A 21,799-nucleotide genomic window follows, 5' to 3' on the forward strand; every position below is an offset into this window, starting at 1 on the left:
CAGCCTGGGACTTGGACCTTGTTTTATCAGCCCTTACTAAATTACCACTTGAGCCCCTGGGATCCAGCTCCTTGCTACCCCTTTCTATGAAGGTAGCATTTTTGGTCATGATGATGGCCAGAAGAGTCGGGAGCTAGGTGCTTTCATGGCTGACCACCTCCCTCCTCTGTTCCCACCCCCACAGTTTTGCACTGGGACAAGGTATATATGGGACTACATCTGAAGTTCATTGCTAAGATGGTGTTGGACTTTCATATCCACCAAAGCACCCATCTACCTGTGTTTTACCCAAAACCTTATTCCAGCAGGGAAGAGGTGGTGTGACACTCCACTGGATGTGCATAGGGCTCTTACGCCTTATCCGCAAAGAATAAAATCTTTTCAAAAGTCTCCTAGACCTTTCCAGACTAGTGTACCCCTTTCAGGAGTCTGATTTGTCTTACGTACCCCAAGTTTCACCTCACTTAAAAACTACTTACTTACAAAATCAGACTTACAAATACAAGAGAGTCATAGCACACTATTACTGAAAATCTGCTTACTTTCTCGTTTTGTATGAAATTTTAGTTTGTATGGACTTCACTCATGCTTTTTATGTAACCTGTTGTAAAACTAGGCAAATATCTAGGTGAGCTGAGAACCACTGTCCTAGACTCTGTCATTCGCAGGGTGTGTGAAAGGAGAGGTCATTTCCTCCCAGACACTAAATGGATCTCAGGGAGCATCCTTCTCTGCTACAAGATGAACGTTTCCTCAAAGGTAGCATATCAGTGTGCACTCAACTAGAGCTCAGGCAGCATCGATAGCTTCCATTAGCGATGGCCCTTTTACTGACATCAGCTGACAGCAAGGTGGAGTTCTGTTCACGAACTCCACTTCTAGGCATTATGCACTGGTGTAAGCAACTGCTTCTCTAAGTTAGGGGAGTTCTGCGGTCTATTGTGTCATAAGGTTCCAGGCACCCATCTTCTTTAAAGAGATGTAGCTTGTGAAGCACCTGAAGTGCACTACACACAGTGACAGTCACTCACAGAAGGATGGGTTGCTCGCCTTGTGGTAACCTGAGTTCTTAAAGGCGTGTTTATGTGGCCCTGTGTGAAGGGGGGAGGATAGTGCTCTTTGTCACTGCCTGGTTTTCCCTTACTGTGAACTGCCAGTAGAGAAGAAACAAAATGGCAGGGGGTCTGGCAGCCCCCTTTGTTCTCTTGGTGCAGAGCACAAGGAGAGCAGGGGCACATACACGGACCAGACAGACGTTGCTAAGGAAAAATTTCTTGTCTGAGGCATATGGAGCATGTGTGCAACACATCTAAGGTGACAGGTTTCAGGGTAGCAACCGTGTTAGTCTGTATCTGCAAAAAGAAAAGGAGGACTTGTGGCACCTTAGTCTCCAAGGTGCCACAAGTACTACATCTAAGATGAGTAACCCATCTTTCCTTGGTTTTCCCTGGAATTGTTTTTTCATGGCAAACAGTCACCTTTACGCTTCCTGTGAAATCACTGACGATAAAGTAGCCTTAGTGCTGAGTTTAGCTTTATTTATTTACAATCAATAAGTCCTGTTTCATCTCAGAGCAAAGGACGCTGCTTGCTGTATATCAGAGTTGTCTGTCTGTCTTTGCTTTCAGTATCTTACACTTCGAGCAAAGTTTGGAAGAGTGTGTGTGTGTGTGTACAGTTAAACAAATGTCTCTTCTTTTTCCCTCTAGGCTACTTCTGTTCTTGATGTCAGATATGCATCTGCTTCATGAGAAGCTCGTGTAGCCTAGAACAATTTGTGTTTGACTACTGTGTTTTCCAGGATATCAGGTATTAGCAAACCTCAGACAGCCATCTGCATCAGATCTATGTGGACAAGCAGCTATTACCAAAAAAAGGCAAACGCTTCCAGTCCTGTGCTACATCTGCCTTAATTTTTCCTCACTCCTCCATACTGCCTCGACTTTCTTTCAAAAGCTCCCAGATAGCGCTCCATTTCATCAATATCCTGCTTAAGCACAGGGACTTCTAGAACCAGTTACACCTGTGGGTAAAATCTGGCAAGTCTGCACAGCAAGGAACTCCGGTGTTAGCAGCCCCACACTAACGCTACACAGTAGGAGCTCTTATAATACTTGGTCCTCTCCATAGGGTATAAGTACGTATTGCTGCATGGCCTTGTGATCTCTGCTTCCTGTATAAAGTAATTATTATTCTTACAATGACACTATTATTAGTGAGCTTTCTATAAAGGAGAGGCTTATGCACATGCCAATGGCATCATACTTACTCTGCAATTACAGGGCATGTTAGCAAGCGTTCTTAAATAATGCAAAGTGATGTGAAAGGTTATTCTTAAGGTTGGGGTCTGTCTACAGTTGTAACTCATTACACTTCTGGTTTGTGCAATGCTTTCTTTCCGCTGTATTTGTACGTGTTCTTGCTTCGTAGAAAGCTCACTAACTGGTTGAGCGTTTTATTCCTGGATATTTTTAATGGCTTTTATTTAGTGTAAAAGGGAATACATAACCTGAAATCTGTCAGATACAATATATAAACCATGGCATTCGGCATTCACATTGTAACTTTTTAAGTGAGTGCCACACAACTTCCTTTTTCCTGACTCTCCGTGGGATTAAGTCAAAACAACTTTAGCTGGTGCTTCTCACTTTTTTTCCCACCCTTAAATTAGGCTACTATACAGTCACTTTATTCCAGTGTCGTCGTCGTCGTCCTCTTGAGAGCACTGAGGTTGCCAAAGCCACCAAATTGCTCATCTCAGTGGAAGGGTGGGGAAGTGTTGACGTGAAAGTGCAACCCTAAAATGTAGATTTTAGTCTTGGAGGAGACCTTGTGTGGAGGAGGACAAGGACCATCTCGTTGCCCTCAGTTCTGTATTGTTCCCACTTTGTCACTCTGATCCCCTTTCTCAATCCTGTACAGGACCTGGAAGTGATCTGATTGATCTAGTGCAATGCTTCTGAACAACCGGTCCACGGACTGGTGCCGGACCGTGGCAGCCTCCTTGCCGGTCCCTGAGATTTCTCTGACACAGTTTAGGAAGGTAGCAAGCTGGTACCTGGTATCAAAAAGGTTGAGAAACAACTGATCTAGTGCGCCAAGAATAATGCCCTGGGAAGATGCAACTGGTTTCCCTGTATCATTGCAAGTTTGACCCAGTTTGGTTTTGGAAGCAATTTCAATCCCTCTAAAGCAGAAGTTCCCAAGCTCTGGTACGTGTACCACTATTGGTATATCCGCTTGATGTTCCATCCATTCACTTAAGGTTTGGTTTGGTTTTGTTTAAGATGATGATATGTGAACCAGTGAAGTTCCGAAGCTGCTGCTCTAAAGCACGCATCACTTTTGTTTTCAGAACCAATATATGCAATTAAAAGGGGAAGAGGCTCACCCCAAAATTTTCCTTCGCTCCCCTGTAGCCACCCCTCCCAGTGCAAAGATGAAACCTTATACAGGTACTTCTGTTGCTGGTAGCAGCCCTGCCTTCAGAGCTGGGCTCCCAGCTAGCAGCCACTGTTCTCTAGCCACCCAGCTCTGAGGGCAGCACCGCTGCCAGCAACAGCACAGAAATAAGCCTAGGCAGGGGTTTGGGGTGCCTGAGCGCAGCCTTGGCCTGTGTTCCCGCCTGCTGGGGTGAGCTGCCCAGGGCAGGTGGTGGATCCAGGACTCCCTGTGGCCTGGGCTGGCCCGTTCCAGCCCGGGCTCCTGGGGCCCCTCGCACTCACTGCTCCCCAAGGGCTCTGTTGGCCCTAGAGCTGAGTCCCCCTGCCTTACAGGCTATGAGCAATGAAAGGGCAGTGGGGAGCTGAGGAGGAGCTGCAGCCCTGGGGCCTTGAGCAGCAGCAAGAGATGCGGGAGAGCTGTGGCCACCCACACTGTGACACCAGCCAGCGCAGCAGCTGCCCCGCGTTGCCCAGCTCAGGCTTCCAGCTTGGCCAGGGGGTGGGGCTTTGTGGGGAAGAGGTGGGGCCAGCATTTAACTGAGGAGGAGCAGGGAGTGGGGCCATAGAGAAGGGTGGGGTCTTGTGGTGAGGGGGGCATAGCCCCCCAATTTTCTGTCTACCCCACCTCAGTGCTCTCCCCCAGCCCCCCGAGAAGAGGTTGGTGCGGTGTGAGCAGCCACATTGCAAAGCCATACCTGAGTTACTGTGGCCTAGCTGATGCTGTACTCCCCCACGGGTCACTAGGGCTTCTGGGGGCATATCCCACAACTACTTGCACTGCAGTAAGCTGAGCTGCTCTGATTCTTTCCCACTGAATTGTGGGAGAACTTGTCTATCCTCCTGGGCACCCAGGAGAATGGTGGGAAGGCACTGGAGGACTATCAGCATGTGACTGGTTAGCCTCTATCCTAGGGGTGGGCAAACTTTTTGGCCTGAGGGCCACATCGGATTTCAGAAATTGTATGGAGGGCCTGTTAGGGGAGGCTGTGCCCCCGCCCCCATCTGCCCCCCCCCCTTGCTTCTTGCTCCCCGATGGCCCTCGCCCCCCCCCCCCCGGACTCCTGCCCCATTCAGCCCCCCTTGTTTTCTGATGGCGCCTCCCCCCCCCCCCCAGACTCCTGCCCCATCCAGCCCCCCTCTCCCTCTGCTCCCTGTCCCCTGATCGCCCCTGGAACCCCTGACCCTCACTGCCCTATCCAACCCCCCTCCTTCCTGACTGCCCACCCGGGACCCCTGACCACCACCCCAAACTCCCTTGCCCTCTATCCAACCTCCCTGTCCCCTTACCACACAGCACAGAGCACCGGAGGCTGGCAGCGCTACAGCCATGCCGCCCAGAGTGTGGCGCTGGTGTAGTGTAGTAAATTGCTCTCCGTAACCGCTACCAGTAGCACATTCCTACACGGAGCAGTTTAATACACTGCACCGGCAGCATGGCTCGCTGAGGCTGCGGGGGAGGGGCTGGGGGCAACCCTCCCGGGCCGGGAGCTCAGGAGCTGGGCAGGAGGGTCCCGCGGGCCGTAGTTTGCCCACCTCTACTGTATCCTAGTTGCAGAGTCCTAGCAACACCCAGACGTGAGTGCAGCACCAGCGAGGACAGGGCACTTGGGAATAGCTTTGTGGTGTGGCTGCTCACTCTCAGGTCAAGCTAACTTGGATGCTGATCATCTAAGTTACCAGGTGAAAGTTGCACCTGTGCTCTAACCCTCAGCCAGACCAGCTTGCCTGGGATTAAAGCATCACTAAATTCAGATGAGAGTTTTGTTTGTGGGTGACAGTGGGGTTGGGGACAATACAAAAGCCCAAGTTACTCTGCAGTGGAGAGTATATCCTGGATGAGTATACAGAAAGCCTGGAACCAAAGCTCTGACAGGTGTGAACTGCCTCATTCCTCTCAGCGAGTGTTAACTCAGCTGCCCAATAATTAATTTTGTTTCTTATTGAGGCCTCGTGTAAACCAAGTTATACCAGTTTAAATCAGTTTAAAAATCACACCTTTATTTAAACTGGTGCAAAAGGCGGTGTGAGCACTCCGATTTCTGTTCAAATCGGTTCATCTTAAATCAATTAGAAATAGGTTTAAACTAAACAAAAATAAGAGCTTTCTGCACTGGTATAATTAAACAGGTTTTAAAAAAAAAACAACTAAAATTAAACCAATGCAACTCCCTTACGTAGACAAGGCCTAAGAAACAGGATGGGTGAGAAGATTTCTTGGTTTTGGTGTATTTGGAAGAGTGCCACCACTTTTGATTTTTGTGGGGTTAGGGGAGGGAAGGCATCAAGGAGATCTAGGGGAGTGCATGGTTGCATTTTGAACATCTGTGCAATCTACTGTGAGCAGCTTGATTTTTGGCACCTCATGTAAGCTGAGCTTTTCCTGTGATTAGAGGTCTGAAGAGTGCTGCCATCTCCCCTCCCAGTTTGACCCCTTTGACTCCTTAAAGTGACACCACTTTTTGACAGCACAGTGGTGATATTTTATGCAGACTTGTAGCTCTGTCATTGGACCTGCAAAAGTTAGGAATAATGGGAAGTCCCCTTCTTGTAAAACTTGGAAAATAGCTGATAGCCATTGTGAATTACAACTGCAAATTTGCAAACTGTGCCATGCGTTCAGCCACAGTCTATTGTGTAAAGGATCCAGGCACTCAGGCCTAGCCTACACTAGAAAGGGTTTCCATATAGCTATACCAGCAAATCCTCCTAGTGTAGACTCAGCTTATACTGGCAAAAGCACATTTTTACTGGTTTAGCTTCATACCAAACAAAATAAACTATTCTGGCAAAAGCACTTTTATACCATTATAACTGTGTCATCACTGGGCCATGTGCCTATATAAAAATGTCATTTAAAAAAAATCATGCCCCTAACCGATGTTATACCAACAAACGTTTGTCGTGTAGACCTTGCCCAAGTGTCTCCTGTAGAGTTGGTCTTGCGCGATCACCTCCCACTTCCCACCAAGTCTGGCAAACTTATGATCAGAAAAGTTTTGTTTTTGGCTTTCTCCCCAATGGAAAATAGCATGTATAATTCATTTGATATCAGGAAGAAAAAAGTTGTCTAATTATTTTTTTGGAGGACTGCTATCTTATTGTCGTCTTATACTTACAATATAGCCCTGTATTTTTAACTTTGTTTCATTATTCTCTTACCTATTATGTTTTTAAATGCAAGAAATCATTTTAGCTCTGAAAGTTTAAATGGTTTGGTCTTGTTTTATATGAAGACCTTTTTTTTTTAAATGGATCAAGCATTAGATTCATCAACTGGTTGCATTCTGATTAGAAGGGTCCACAAAGATTACTGCATAAGATGTAATATTCACTTAAATTTTGTTTTCTTAAACTATCAATGTGAATGTTATAATTATATATATTTTGTGGAATATGGGAATTTACTTCTCCTAAGTATAAGTTATTGTGCAAAAATATGGTATCGTTAAAGCAAATGATAGTTTAACTTTTAGTTTTAGAAATCTTAAAGATATAAGTGTATTACATATGCATAAACAAATTACATTTGTTCTATTTAATTTTTATGTAGCTGTGTAAAGTGCTAGGTAACTTTTTTCACTTACCCATTAAAACACCTTGTTACTTGAATATTGTGTTTAACTGGTCTGAAACACAGTGATCAATTTTTGTAATATAATCTTTATAACCAAGGGAAAAAATACATGCCTCAGTTGTGCTTAACAGTATAGCAAAAATGTACAATCAGACGCTTAAGTCCATAGTAGCCATAACCGGTAATGCAGCCACAACATTTGTGTCTTGATATATTTAATACCAGTGGGGATAACAACTGATTCTTAATGTTTTTTTTACAAGTTTGCAACCAGGAAGACCCCTGGATTCTGAATAAAAAGCATCATTTTTTAAAAAGCTAATACAAGAATGAAACTTTTTTTCTTAAAGTGATGTCCTGACAAACGTTTTTCTTTCCAGGACAAACACATCTGAAACATTGCTTACTAAAATATGCTCATTGTCACTTTAAATTTAAACTTGACCCATTTTAGTTTTTGCCTCCTCCCCCCCAAAATTTCCAGTATACTGTTGGTATTCATGCACACCAAATATGAGCCAAACTGTGCATTACGCTATCTTGATCACTGGATTTGTGAGCTTAAGGACTTCGAAAAACTCCAGATCAATGAACTGCAAAAATGTCACAAGATGTGGCTTTTCTGATATATATTTAAGTCTGTATAGAACATCTCATAGCCCATTCAAAATTGAGTGGCCTGATAGTCACTTTTTTAAAAAAAATTGCATTTTTATTAGCTCCAGCTTGCCTTTAGCAAGTCAAAATCTAGTGATCGTTTGCAATGCCCTGAAGCAAATACACTTTCTGCCACTCCCTGGATTAATAGTGGATAGTAAAGCACAATTGCAGTGAAAGTTACCATTCAGAAGATGGAAGGTCAGTATAGTCTATGCATGTTGTATAATAATGAGTGTTTACATTCATATTCTCCTAAAAATTAAATTTATACTGGAGTGTATAGTATTCCATTATGTAGATTTTATCAATTTTGTTAACTGCTTATAGATTACTTAAAAGAATTTTTTCAAAATTTAAAAGATGTATAAGGTTAAGTTTGCAAATATAATGGAAATGCTGTATAGCTTTGGAAGTGATCAAATACTCGTTGGGGTTTTGAAGAAAGTATGTTGTAATAATGCTGTTGTAAGTAATATTTTAATGTCTTTTTTTCCTGTTTTCTATTATTCAGCACACTTACTGTGATGAATGTTCATAGCATTATAAAATTGCTTAACCACTGAAAAGCAACATTTGTTTTTGAATTATCATTTTACTGTAAGAGGAATTATAATGGGGTTTGAAAATTCATTTGTGAAATTCTACACAATTCATTTTTCTATGATTTCCAATGTTTGCTGACATCAAATAAAATTTTTCAAGCCATTGATGTAATAAAATATGGAGTAACAGATGTTATTGCTACAAAATGGCAACCTGGAATGTGTAGGGGTGGGTGCTCAAAGACCGCACTTGCCAACACCTGTAGCCTGGTTGGATAGTCACAATTCTACGATTACACTTATATAATATGCATGCACAGGCCTATTTTGTGACAATGGAGCACAATTCAACTCTCCATCAGCTCAATGGGAGTCTTTCCATGGATTTTAATGGGAGCTGAATTGGGCCCTTAGCGCTCCAAATCCACATAAGGGGATGAGAAATGGGGAGGTGCATTGCACCAGTTACAGTGACCGGAGATGGTTGGCGTGCAGGGGAGACAGACTTCTGGCAGCAGTCCTGGGGAGACTGCACCTCCATTTTTTTTGGAGGTATAGCGTGTTCCTTCTCTTCCCTCTTGATCATGCTCCTGCTACTTACCTCCACACAACCCTTGCATGTGTGTTGCCATTGATCATCTGGCAATGCTAACCCTTGCCACAACTGGCATTCAAGAAGCACACGAGTCAATAATCTGGCTGTCCCTTGGGGGAGCCCCAAACATTCACCTGAGGCAGCCAAAATCTGGCCCATGGTGGGACATTCCCCAGCGTATTCAGCATTTAACTGGATGTTTGGAAGATGCAACATGTTCCAAATGTTCTGTGACCTGTACAGACAAAGGACAAGCATGTTGGACGTGCATTTTAGCAAGATAACGTTTTCTTACACAATTGTGAACAAAAATAAAAACCAATTTCAGTGTGAAAATACATATAGTTAGTTATTTAACCTTTGTCACTGAAAGCCAATAGTAACGACTGCACTAACTCGTCACTGCTGTCTGAGTCGCTATAAATAGCGGTTGAAGAAGAATCTTTGGACTGATTGCAGAGAGAGGCAATTATTTCCCAATTTTGGGGGGGAAAAAGAACCATGCAAAGGAGGGGGATTCACAGTGGAAACAGAGCAAAACACTAATAAACTGGAGAAACCACGCACCGTATATTACAGGGCAATTAGAGCTTTATTTCCTACAGTTCTGGGTATCTGTATGGGACAAATGACCGGGAACTTGTTGGCTGGCTGCATACATTAAACCCAGCATAATTAATGATAAAAAGCAAAATGCTGTGTTTGCTTCCTGTGCATGTCTGCAGGGGGGAAATTAGTTTTACCCCTTTTCCTGCTTTACGATGTCTAAAGAGAGCCTGCTAATGTTCAGTTATATAAATGGACAGCGTTTTAAAAGGAGCCTAAATGTTATCTTACTGATTTTTAAAATCTGCCTGATCTCGAAGATGGTGGGAAATATACTTCATGTTCAAAGGTAAAAGAAATGGGGAATTAATAGAAGCAAAACTTGGCTTTTGGTGAGTAAAGTCAATGTCAACATTTTTACACAGTACTTTGAGCATATAAAATGCAAAGAAAAGCTGCATAGTGCGATGGATAGGGTACTATACTAGGGCTAAGGACTCCAGCTTCTTTCTCCTGCTCTGCCCCTGACTTATGAATGATCACAGAGCAGTCACTTACCTTGGTGCCGTAGTTTCTCCACATGCAGAGCGGTGGAGGTAATGCTTACCTGCTGTTTGTAAAACACAGAGACTTATAGAGGAAAAGTGCTGTATGTGTGTGACATATTTGCATATTGCCAGTATAAAATGCATCGCATGTACTTTATTAATAAAGAGAAGCAGATTGGTCTTCCTGTCTGGAAGTGGATTTAGTGTTCCAAACTGCCTATTTCCCTACATACGGTAGAACCTCAGAGTTATAAACCCACCAGTCAAACACACCCCTCATTTGGAATCAGAAGTACACCGTCAAGCAGCAGCAGAGACCAAAAAGCAAAGCAAATACTGTATAGTGCCGTGTTTAAATGTAAACTACTAAAAAGATAAAGGGAAAGTTTAAAAAAAAAATTGACAAGGTAAGGAAACCGTTTCTGTGCTTGTTTCATTTAAATTAAGAATGTTAAAACCAGCATTTTTTCTGTATAGTAAAGTTTCAGAGCTGTATTAAGTCAATGTTCAGTTGTAAACTTTTGAAAGAACAACCATAACGTTTTGTTCACAGTTCCGAACATTTCAGAGTTCCGAACAGCCTCCATTCCCGAGGTGTTGGTAACTCGGAGGTTGTACTGTAGTTTTTATTTATCTAGTCTCACTAAGACTTGAGCGTTGTCGACACACAAACTAGTGTTGGCTTAGCTAACTTGGTTTGAATAGCTTATCTAATCTTGAAGCTGGTGCAAGTTTGCATGTATGCAAAAGGTCAGTTTAAAAAACCACGCACATACATCCCCCTGGCAGACGTGGAAAGGACTGAATGGAAGCTGGAGAATGAAACTGAAGTGAAAAATGTTGCAGCACTGAGAGTGTTAGAATCACTTTGCAGGATTTCATGTAGGAGATGGAGTAGAGACTGGAAATACTGAATCCATTAGTGTTTTCTAGCTTGCTGTTGAGGCCTTATCAACCTCACTACCCAAATGTTAACTTATTGTCAAAACAATACAGCTTTATGCAATGAAATACTCCAGTTTCCATGCATAAAGTGTCTGATGAAGCCCCTAAATCTTTTGTTCTTTCGTTCTAGAACTGAACCAGAAAGACCGTCAAATATGTTTTATGCCACCATGAGCAAGCTGTGGAGAGGGCCATTCACTTTGGTATTTTGGTGAGGGCTGGTGGGATATTTTTATATGTAAAAAAACCTCATCTAATGTAGAAGAGGGTTGTTAGAGGATTCCATTACCTTTTTACTTCAGTAATTACTTAATGCTGAGCTTTCCTAAATTGACATGCCAGTGGGTCCTGTGGACTTGATTGCCTCGATCATTAATCTATCTCACTCGGAGCTGAATTGCTCCATCTACTTTTCATTAGGAAGGGTTGTTAACTCTCCCCCGACACAAATCAAGGAGCTAAAGATGAGCTGTACCAGTGCAAGTCTGAGAGTATGTCTGTCTGGAAACTTCTGGAGTTTCCAAGGTGCCCTAGTCCCATGTTGCATGCTGAAATCTGTACTTAAGTGTATAAAACAGCCATGTTTGCAAATAAATGCTCATCAACATGTGAATGTAGCAACTGAATGTTTTGTTAAGGTGCCCATGTTTGGAAATTGGGCCCAGTACTTTCCTTTCTCCATAGTCCTATATTTTAGTTGCCTGGAAGTGAAATCCATGTCAGAAAAATGTATATTTCACTAATACAGTAAATCTGGTCCAACCTATCATGGATCATTCTCAAGTCTACCCAACATTAACAAGCTGGTTCAGTTTTTTCTCACCCAAATGTTCCCTTGGTACTGTCATCAGCCCTTGCAAAAGCAAAACAAAAACTACTTTGTTTTAGGTGTATGTTTGCCCCCCTTTTATGGTCTCTTCCTGCAAACACTTGTGCAATCAAGTTTTACTGGAATAAATGTTCATAGAAAGTGAATGTTAAGATTCTCCAATGCCCCTAATAAAACAGATTTTTTCTTTTTCTTTTTGGAGTTGCAGTATCTGTAGTTTTTCATGCTTGAAGTTAGGTTATCCGTTCTTCTCTATTTGGAGAACAAAAAATGCCACATTACTTATGTGACTAATCATAACTAAGCAATACAGCTTTGCTTTCAAATAGCAAACCAGAAACAAGGGAATTTAAGGGGTTGGTAGAACTCCTTGAATAATTTGAGCAAAGTGTAACCTAGGCAGGGCCATTCCATAAAGGGAGCATAAACTAGGCCAGTAACCCTCAGGTGGCAGCTTTTGTGCCACAAGTAGCTCTTTAAAGTGTCTCCTGTGGGTCTTTGCCGTACGTGATATTAAAACACTGAGAGACTTAATTATTAACCAATCAATTTTAATTAGCCAATAACCAATATTACTGTGTTAACAAATTATCAACTTGCACCACATTATTAATTTATTTATTGTGAGAATAATATATAAACTAAATATTTCCCATCATTACTGGTTAAATATGAATCTATAGTAAATGAAACAATGAATTCACACCGCTGTGGCTCTTTTGGCTCTTGAACCAGAGGTCTGAGAATCACTGAACTAGTCAATTCTATTTCATGATGCACTAATCGTTCATTTGTAAGCATTGTAGGGTAAGCTTCCCCTCCCGTGCCCGCTGGATTCCAATGCCTTTTATATTGCACATGCAGTAAAACCTCAGAGTTCTGAACACCTCGGGAATGGAGGCTGTTCGGAACTCTGAAATGTTCGGCACTCTGAACAAAATGTTATGGTTGCCCTTTCAAAAGTTTACAACTGAACGTTGACTTAATACAGCTCTGAAACTTGACCATGCAGAAGAAAAGCGGCGCTTTTAACCATCTTAATTTAAATGAAACAACCGCTCATTTAAACAGTTTCCTTATTTGTCCAAAAAAATTAAGTGTTTTGTCTCTGCTGCTGCAGGATTGTGTACTTCCAGTTCCAAATGAGGCGTGTGGTTGACTGGTCAGTTCATAACTCTGGTGGTTGTAGCTCCGATGTTCTATGTACTGTTCGCAGTTGATGCTGGTGTCCTGCTCAGGCCCCTAAGATCTCACTTTAGAATCTGGATGCAAGAAGATAGCCCCAGTAAATAACTATTGACAACATAACACCTTATCTATTCAGTATTGTACACTGCCCAATAGCCCCTTAATTATGGAATGTGCTTATTCTTTTTCTCCCAGATTCTTTCCTTTTTCAAACCACTTAAAACACCTGTGAGTTTATAATTATGTGAGAGAATAAAACTCTCCTCTGCTAGATTTGCCAGGCATTTTGCCATCTTTGTGTCTATCCTTTAGAGGAGGGAGGGTCTCAGAGATCAGGCTGCAGCTGAAACATCTACACTGCAATTAAACAGCCCTTTAGCCTGAGCCCTGCAAGCCTCAGTCAGCTGGCAAGGGCCAGCCCTGGGAGCCCACTTACAGTATAGACACACCGTAAGGGCCCTCCCCCGCCCCCAGCAGGAACAGTCTTTATTTTTGTGTATTGTACAGGGATATGAATGTTGCAGGCACTAAACATAGGAGCTAATACAAGTCCCTGTTGTACTACATGTCTTTCCATTGACTTCAGTGAGAATTGGACCAGGCTGATGCTAACTTTACAGCAAACACTATCTCAGATGATTACCAATCAGCTGCTCTCATTAGTATCAAGGTCTAGGCAGAAACCTGACAGGAAAAGATACAGGAATTTGTGCTTACTAATGGCCTGTTCACTTCTCTGCTTCTCCACTGTCTAAAGAGGGACCAAATTAGCATACTGTGTGTGAAGGCAGCAAGGTATCAGCAATGCTGTCTCAACCAGATGCTGCTTTCATTTGATCTTTAACACTCTCCAAAAAGCTACACTGCACTGAGGGTTTATGGGAGAGAATTAGATTTGTATTCAGCCCACACTTTTTGCAGTGTTTTGTCTTCTAGTGATAGCCTTTTCTTGGGTCGAATTGCTTTATTCTCTATGGGTTCAGTAGTGACATGGGAACACGAGGGCAGTAAAGAGGGTGTGTCTCGTTTACTGCTGCTTTATCATATATGAAGCTGTCCTGACAAGCAGCGGTGCGTTTTTGCTTGTGTTTTTACATTTAGAAATTCAGAGGGAGTCTGTGTGGAAACTGTACTATTGTGGTGTCACAATCCTGTTGAACCTCAGAGTTATGAACACCAGAGTTACGTACTGGCCAGTCAGCCACACACCTCATTTGGAACTGCAAGTACGCAATCCAGCAGAGACCAAAAAGGAGGGAGGGGGAAAGGAAATACAGTACAGTGCTGGGTTAAACATAAATTACTTTAAAAAAAAAAAAAAAAAAAAAGGGAAAGTTGCATTTTTTTTCTTTGTAGTAACAGTTCAAAGTTGCATTAGGTCAATGTTCAGTTGTAAATTTTTGAAGGAACAACCATAATGTGTTGTTCAGAGTAACATACATTTCAGAGTTGCGAATGGTCTCCATTCCCGAGGTGTTCGAAACTCTGAGGTTCTGCTGTAAGTAAAGTGAAATCTGATCCATTGAGATGGGAAGTAGGTTTTATGTGGAATGTTTTAAAACCATGTTTAACCACACCTACTTTACTAAAATACCGGAGAGGACTGAAGTTTTGCTAAAGCTGAAGCACCTCCACCTCTGTTAAAGGCTTCAAACAGGTTAGAAATTTGTTTTTTAACCTCTACGGTCTGTCTGCACTGCACGCTCCTTACAGCGGTAGGTAGAGTACAGTGCCCCCAGCATGGGTATAAATAGCATGTTGATGGTGAGGCACGGCTTGGGCAAGTAAAGACACGCCCGAACCCTGTGGGTATGTACCCTACATGGCTGTCTACACGCCCAGGCAGTGCCTCCTCTGTCTACAGTACAGTTTTTAGCAGGGTAGTGCCCCACGGCTGGAGCCCGTCACAAGTTGCTGCTGGAGCCTTTCCCCACTGCTGCCCTCCTGCCAGAGTCTTTCACAGACACACGTCACTGCACGCTGCAGTGCAGATGCAACCTGCTTTTTGTTGTGGCGTGTAGCTACATGTATCCTACGCACACCACTCCACTGGCATGCAGTGCAGACATAACTTAAGAGTAGCGGGGCAGTCCTGTGGAATTCAGAGCACTACCAAACATTGTTACTGTGCTTATACAGTGGAGGAAAGCTAAAATGGCTGCCTGCTTGGGCCAGAACTCAAACCAAGGTTAACTTGCCTGCGAGCTGAATGCAGAAGATGCTCGTGTCAGTGAGAAAAAATCGTGAAGGCTGCTCACGGCTAGGGAATTCTAGGAGTTGCCTGCTCGTAGGAAGGATGTGTGTAACACTTGGATTGCCACACTAGTTTTATTTTTTTGTAGCAAAAGCCTGTGAGCAAATATTGTGCAGCCACCTGCTGACAATTGTGTATGTGGGGTGAAAAGTATTTCATGACATTTGTAATGCAGAATTCTCTGCAGTGGAGATGTTTCAGAGTAACAGCCGTGTTAGTCTGTATTCGCAAAAAGAGAAGGAGTACTTGTGGCACCTTATGAGTACTCCTTTTCTTTCTGCAGTGGAGAGGCATCCAAAGGGGCCTAGCCACATCAGGATGCCATTTCACTAGGCGCTGTACAAGTACACAAGCGCGGGACAAGTTAGTGTTGCTTATTTTGAGTAGAAGGAAGGAGAAAATGGACTTAGCCCAGTTGTCTGGTAGCGGGAAATATGTATAAAATGTAGCATGGGACTGGAACTTTGCCCTATTAAGTCAATGGGAGTTCTGCTGTTAGCTTTAGTGGGAGCAGGATTTGGCTCTGGCTGGTTAGAAGTATGGCTGCCTAGGATGGTGATGTGCCACAGAGACTACATGAAGGTTGTGGGTCCGTACTTAAATGCTGCTAGAGATGTTCTACGGTTGCAGTGAGTATACGGCACGAAGACTCCAGCTGTCTGTCAGGTGTTCTGGGAAGAGACCTCGCTGTAGGCCTGGTTCTTTAGCCATCTCAAATTCTACAGTGTCCTTGTATAACTGAGGTGCTGGTAGGAGGCACCGCCACTGGCTTGGTTCTTGAGCTATGAAAGCCCCCTCTGTACCTACTATGGAGCAGTAGTAGAAGCAGCTAGAATAGATGAACGTGGATGGGTTAGTCCACGTTAAGAGTTTTTCAGCTCTGCAGTGAAAACACACAAGTCATTTCCTGTTTTGTGACTGCGTCTAGAGTTAAAGAGCAGGTTTAGGACAAGCAGGTGGAGCGTAATGATTGCAACGATATCAACCAGATCTCCAAAGCCCAGTCTGCACAAGAACCTGACCCACTGATGATGTCCAGTGGTCAGTGACAAGTGCCTTGAATCAATGTTGAAAATGATTTGAGGTGCTGGTGTAGACGGGAGCATTTTCAGCAGAATGATAAAGTCAGATTGTGATGTGATTCTACCCAATATCTGACTTGGCCCCTTCAGCCCTGTAACAATTTCTGAATTGGTGCTGAAATGTTTGTCCACTGCATATGCTTGCAGAAAATCCTTTTTCTGCCTGCATTCAGGAGACCCATTCACAACAATTAGCAGCAGCAGGTCATTTTCCTGGAGTAGCTGGGGCTTTGGAGAACAGTGTCTTGCTTTCTTTAATGTGTGACTGTTTTTTGATTCTGAATGAGTTGTTTTTGTACAGGAACCCCTAGAGTCAATCATCTATGTGGGCTACGGCATGATTTGTTTTGTTTTTCTGATACACTAATTATTCCTAAGAGGCATAATTTCTGCTCTGTTTTAAGGTATTTCAGTTTTGATGACAAAGTAACATATTGTTTAAGTAAATTAGTATGTGAAAACTGTGTGCCCCGTAGTGTTTGATTAATGCCTGCAGAAGCTTTCTGAAGGCACATGCGTGTGGCAGGGGGCCAAAAGAGGGTGCATGCCAGCTGTCTGAAGTTTCTTTTCCAGCAAAGATTTAGGAGGAATTTTGTGGGAACTGCTAGGAAAGTGCATAGGTTTTTTTTTTTTATTATTATTTATTTATTTATTTTATTTATTTTAATAGTCAGTCTGCTTCTAGGAGGAAAGAGATATTTTGTGGGGGATGTTTGGTTAACTCCACAAAGCCCCTTAGCTGTTGTGCTTTCAGAAATTGCTTCAAGTTGCTGAAAGCAATCATTGGGCTCATCTTGAAATTGCAGTTATGGGGGAGAGTCCTCTTTTGGCCATTTCCAGTGTCAACACTTCAGAAAGGATGTTGGTAAGATTGGAGCGGGTTCAGAGAAGAACTACAAGAATGATTTCAGGCCCATGAGAGACTAAAGGAGCTCAATCTATTTAGCTTATCAAAGAAGTGACTTGATTCATGATCTAGAAGTACCTACAAGGAGAGAAGAATTTTGAGAGCAGAGGGAGGGCTCTTTAGTCTAGCAGAGGTATAACAAAATCCAGTGACTGGATGCTGAAGCTAGACAAATCAAAACTGGAAGTAAGGGACATGTTGTTAACAGTGAGGGGAATTTACCACTGGTTACATCAGGATGTGGCAGAATCTGAGCTATGGCATATCACTTTGAAAGACACTCCGGCTTTATTTATAGACTCGCGTGATAGAGAACCCACAATGTCCCTAGGCAAGTTGTTCCTGATTAATTACATTCACTGTTTTAAAAGGCGTGCCTTATTACTACCCCAGTTTGGTCTAACTTCAGCTGTCAACCACTGGACCTCATTGTGCCAAAGTGCAGTCTACAACCAGAAATCTGTGCCCCATATTGATATTGGTAAAGCAGGATCAAGTCACCACTTCACCTTCTTTCGGATAAATGAAACAGATTGAGCATCTGAAATCTCTCACCACAATCTCTCATGTTTTCCAGACCTTGAATCACTCTTGTATCATTCAACAGCATGGTGAATGGTAGCAGTGGTTGTGATATGAGGGCGTTCTTTTATCTTTGGTGGTGGCGTTATCCAGAGATACTGTCTGGAATATCTGGTCTAATGGGTTTCCTTCATTCCATCTGCTTTAAAGATAAGATGCTCCTCTACCTTCCAGCCTAACTGGGTTTTGCTGTAGCAACCTCCCTCTTATCAATGAAACTGACTTCCTTTCTTTGTATGTTGTTCACACAAGACTACTGAACAGGAATGAAATGTGCATCTGTGGATGTGCTGACTGTTTGGGGAATTTGGCAAAAGCTAGTATCCTAGCACACAGGAATGTTTTAAGTGCAATAAGGGATTAAACGTTTGCCCAACAAGTAGAGCGGTATGTTAAATGCTTGAAAGAAAGCTTTCCTGGGGGGGTCCTGCTAAACTCACTTTCTGATCCTTGAGCACATCCAACTGGAAATCCAGATTGATTCTGCCGCCTCTCAGCTGTGATCTCTGCACTCTATTAGGCAGAAGGCAAAGTGCAAATCTTTAGCAGTTAAACAGAGTCCCTAAGGAAATGGCGCTGTGCTGTCGATCTGGGGGTCTTGTGGGACTAGAAATCCCAAGTCACTGTTACTGAATAGGGCAGCGAATTGGAATCCTCAGATAAGGAAAAGGGCAAGATGGCTGTCTTTTTATTATTATTCCTAGGCAGAAATATAAAGATAGTGATAATACTGTATTGGGTGAGCCACTTTTATTCAGTCATAAGAACAGCCACACTGGGCCAGACCAATGGTCCATCTAGCCCAGGATCCCGTCTCCGAGAGTGGCCAGAGGAATGACCAGAACAGGGCAATTTCAAGAGATCCATCCTTTGCCATCCAGGCCCAGCTTCTGGCGGTCTGCAAGAGATTTTTACATGTAGCCTCCTAAACAGGCGGTGAAACGTAAGCATCTCCGCTTCCTGTGATGCTCTCCTGGGCCATGTGTTTCTATGCCATAGGGAGGGATGGGGAACTAGTTTGACAATGGTAGGAGCAGGGACATGCACAAGGAGAGACAAGCAGGGGCATTCTCCCCCATCACCCCCCCCCCACCAGTAATCAGCGCGGGAGGCACAGAGCTCCTCTGGCCCCCAAGGCTGGGGCGGGGACCAAGAGCTCCTCCAGCCCAGAGCCACAGCAGGAGCACAGAACACCCCTCTCCAAAAAACAGTAACATTAAAATTCCTGCATGTACCCCTGATTAGGGGGCTGGTGTCCTGACATCTCTAACTGGTACGGCAGTCACTTTTGTCTTACTTTTCATCTGGTCCTCTTCCTTCCCCCGTCCTCCATTTATCTGTTACCCACCTGTTGTCTCAATCTATGGAGCGAGATTGTAAGCTTGGAAGGGCAGGAACTGTGGTTTTTACCATATGTAGAAAAGGAAGGCGCTGATCCACAACTGGAGCCTCTTTGAGCTAACACAAAAGAATAACTAATAAAAGATCTAGTGTAGATTTGTTAGGTAGCAAATGCCAGCTCCAGTGGAGAGGCTGATCTATATCAGAACATTAAAGACACTAGTCAGTCATATCGTAACTGACAGTATAGATTTTTTTAAAAATGTCCTGAGTGTTATTAAATGGTCAATAAATCTGGCCCAAACACATGACTGATTTTGGAACATAAGAAGGGTCATACCGGGTCAGACTAAAAGTCCATCTAGCCCAATATCCTGTCTTCCAACAGTGGCCAATGCCAGGTGCCCCAGAGGGAATGGACAGAACCGGTAATCTCAGGAAGTGATCCATCCCCAGTCGTCCATTCCCAGCTTCTGCTTTTTTGGTTAAATTCTAACTATGTTCAATCAGGTAAGATGGAGAGGATGCTGAGAGACCCTCCAAAGTGTTTGGTGATTCTGTATTGAATCTTCTCAAAGGTAAATTTCCATCCTGAGATGACATCACTCAAATCTCATGTTCACCCAGAAGATTATTTAGCACCTAAATTGATAAAAGCATCTCAGGAGTTTTGAAATAATTGGAAAGCTATTGGATCTTTGAGGGAGGCCAAACGAAGGATAAATGGGACTATTTAAATGATCTCCCATTAATTCAGACATGAAAGTACTGGCAGACTGCTAGCTGGTAGATAAGAAAAAATGATTATGTAGAAACTTGATTTGAACCTAGTGGGATTTATTGAAGTCAGCCTGCTGCTAACCTTAAGCAGTGGACAAAAATTATGTGCTGTGTTGGGAGAGAAATTTGCAAACTCTGGTACAGAATGAGTAATAAGTGTAAATCAACTCAAAACGAGCTGCGCGTATTCTCGGAACAGCAGAATACACAAGTGCAGCATTTGGCTAGATTGCTAGGCCTTAAAATAAGATGATGATGCCTACATTTCATATAGGCATTTGCTGGCATTTTCTATATTTATAGAAGCAGACTCTATTGGTTTATGTGATCTCCTACACACTACAGTTTAGTTTCACTACAGTGTAATCACCCAGATAGATAACATCTTGCATATGGTACTCTCTTCATACTCTCCTAGATGTCTGTGATAATACCCAATAACCTATCCAGTTTATCTGATACTGCAACCTGTTACTTGAGAGCTAACTATAGAGCCGGCGGTATTACTTTCCAATCTGGACCCTCCCATTTACACAGAGGCTTTCAACCACATGGCTATCAAAGTTCTCTTCAAAGTTTACAGCCCCCTCCCTCCTTGTAACTGCAAGAGGAGTGAAACCAATCTTTTCTCTTTTGTGTAAAGGAGACTGTAATTAAATGTCCCTTTTCCTTGACATTTCCTATAATGATCTAAATTAGAGTTAGGCTGAAGCATTTGTTAGAGACTCAGGTGGTGTTGCCATTTATTTTATATAGTCCTGATGGTACTCAGTAGCTCCAGTCAGGATCGGGTCTCCGTTGTGATTGGTACTGTGCAAGTCTATATGAAGACATGGTTCCCTCTTTAAAGACCTTCCTGACCCGCAGATTTGTGTTGCTTGTGAACTTCCCACAGAAGCCTATTTTATTCATCTATCGTGGGTTACACAAGTTACAAGCCAGCAGTGGGTATGTCTACACTGTAACGTAAGTCCGGGCCCAGACTCAGGCTCAAGCCTAACCCCCGTTCCATCTACACACAAATCATGCTGACTCAGGGTCTCAGGACCCTGTGGGGGTGGAAGGTCTGAGTACAGCAGCAGCCCAGTGAGTCAGCTTTCCATTGTCTTTCCATTGTCTTTTGACCACCAAGCCACTATCAGAGATCCTTCTGTGATTGCAATGGAGACCGAACAGAACAAGCCTTTTGCAAAGCACGCTACTTCTTGGTCATGGGATCACAGCTTGATTTTGGTGACTCTTTGGTGCAAGGCCAGAAAAACTGTGGACCAGGAATGATCCTGCACACCAGCAAATAGCCAAGAAGCTGAGAGTGTTGCAAATTTACTGGACCAGGGACCAGTGCAGGGAGTGGATTAAGTAGCTCAAGTGGATTAAGTAGCTCAAGCTTAATTAAGTGGATTAAGAGTACTGGAAAACCAGGGACCAGAAGTGCACCTCTGGTAACTTGCCAACATTGTACCCATTTGATGAGGAGTTTGACTGGGTGCTGGGCACAGTGCCCAGCAGAAAGCCAACTATGGTGCATGATGATTTGGTCAGCTGGGATGGTGCCCTGCTGGTCCAAGAACTGACAGGAGTCAGCAGCCAGCAACCCAATCAAACAGCCTGTTTGATGCACCCCCAAGGAACAGCTTGCAGCAGACACAGAAGGGACAGGAGCTACCCTACCCCCATTTCATATGTAGTGTCATTCACAAGCACATTGAATGTGAATCAAGCCACTCTCCTAACCCAATGAATTAGCCCTATTCCCCCACAAGCACAGTCAGTGGAACTATTCCCCCTCTTCCACTGGGCCATGCAAGTTCCTAAAGTGGGAGCACAAACAGTGGCATAGCCAGGTGGAAAAAACAGGGGGAGCGGAGATTAAAAAAAGTACTCACCCGGCAGTGCTCCAGTCTTCAGCAGCACTTCGGCATCGGGTCCTTCACTCAGTCCGGCGGGATTTCAATCTGCTAAAAGCCCATTCGACCACATTCA

The 21,799-nt window shown here is 43.4% G+C and overlaps 1 protein-coding gene across 2 annotated transcripts in view; it reads left to right on the forward strand.

Moving 5' to 3' along the window:
* RCOR1 (REST corepressor 1) overlaps window positions 1–8,396 on the forward strand; it is a 135,967-nt gene extending 127,571 nt beyond the window's left edge. For both annotated transcript variants that reach the window (XM_048853525.2, XM_048853526.2), the window contains exon 12: window positions 1,710–8,396. In XM_048853525.2, the coding sequence (XP_048709482.2) occupies window positions 1,710–1,751 (42 nt within the window). In that variant the 3' untranslated portion in view covers window positions 1,752–8,396. The remainder of the gene's footprint in view (window positions 1–1,709) is intronic.
* The last annotated feature ends 13,403 nt before the right edge of the window (window positions 8,397–21,799 follow it).

Source organism: Caretta caretta, chromosome 6 (assembly GCF_965140235.1).
Source record: "Caretta caretta isolate rCarCar2 chromosome 6, rCarCar1.hap1, whole genome shotgun sequence".
Lineage (NCBI taxonomy): Eukaryota > Metazoa > Chordata > Testudines > Cheloniidae > Caretta > Caretta caretta.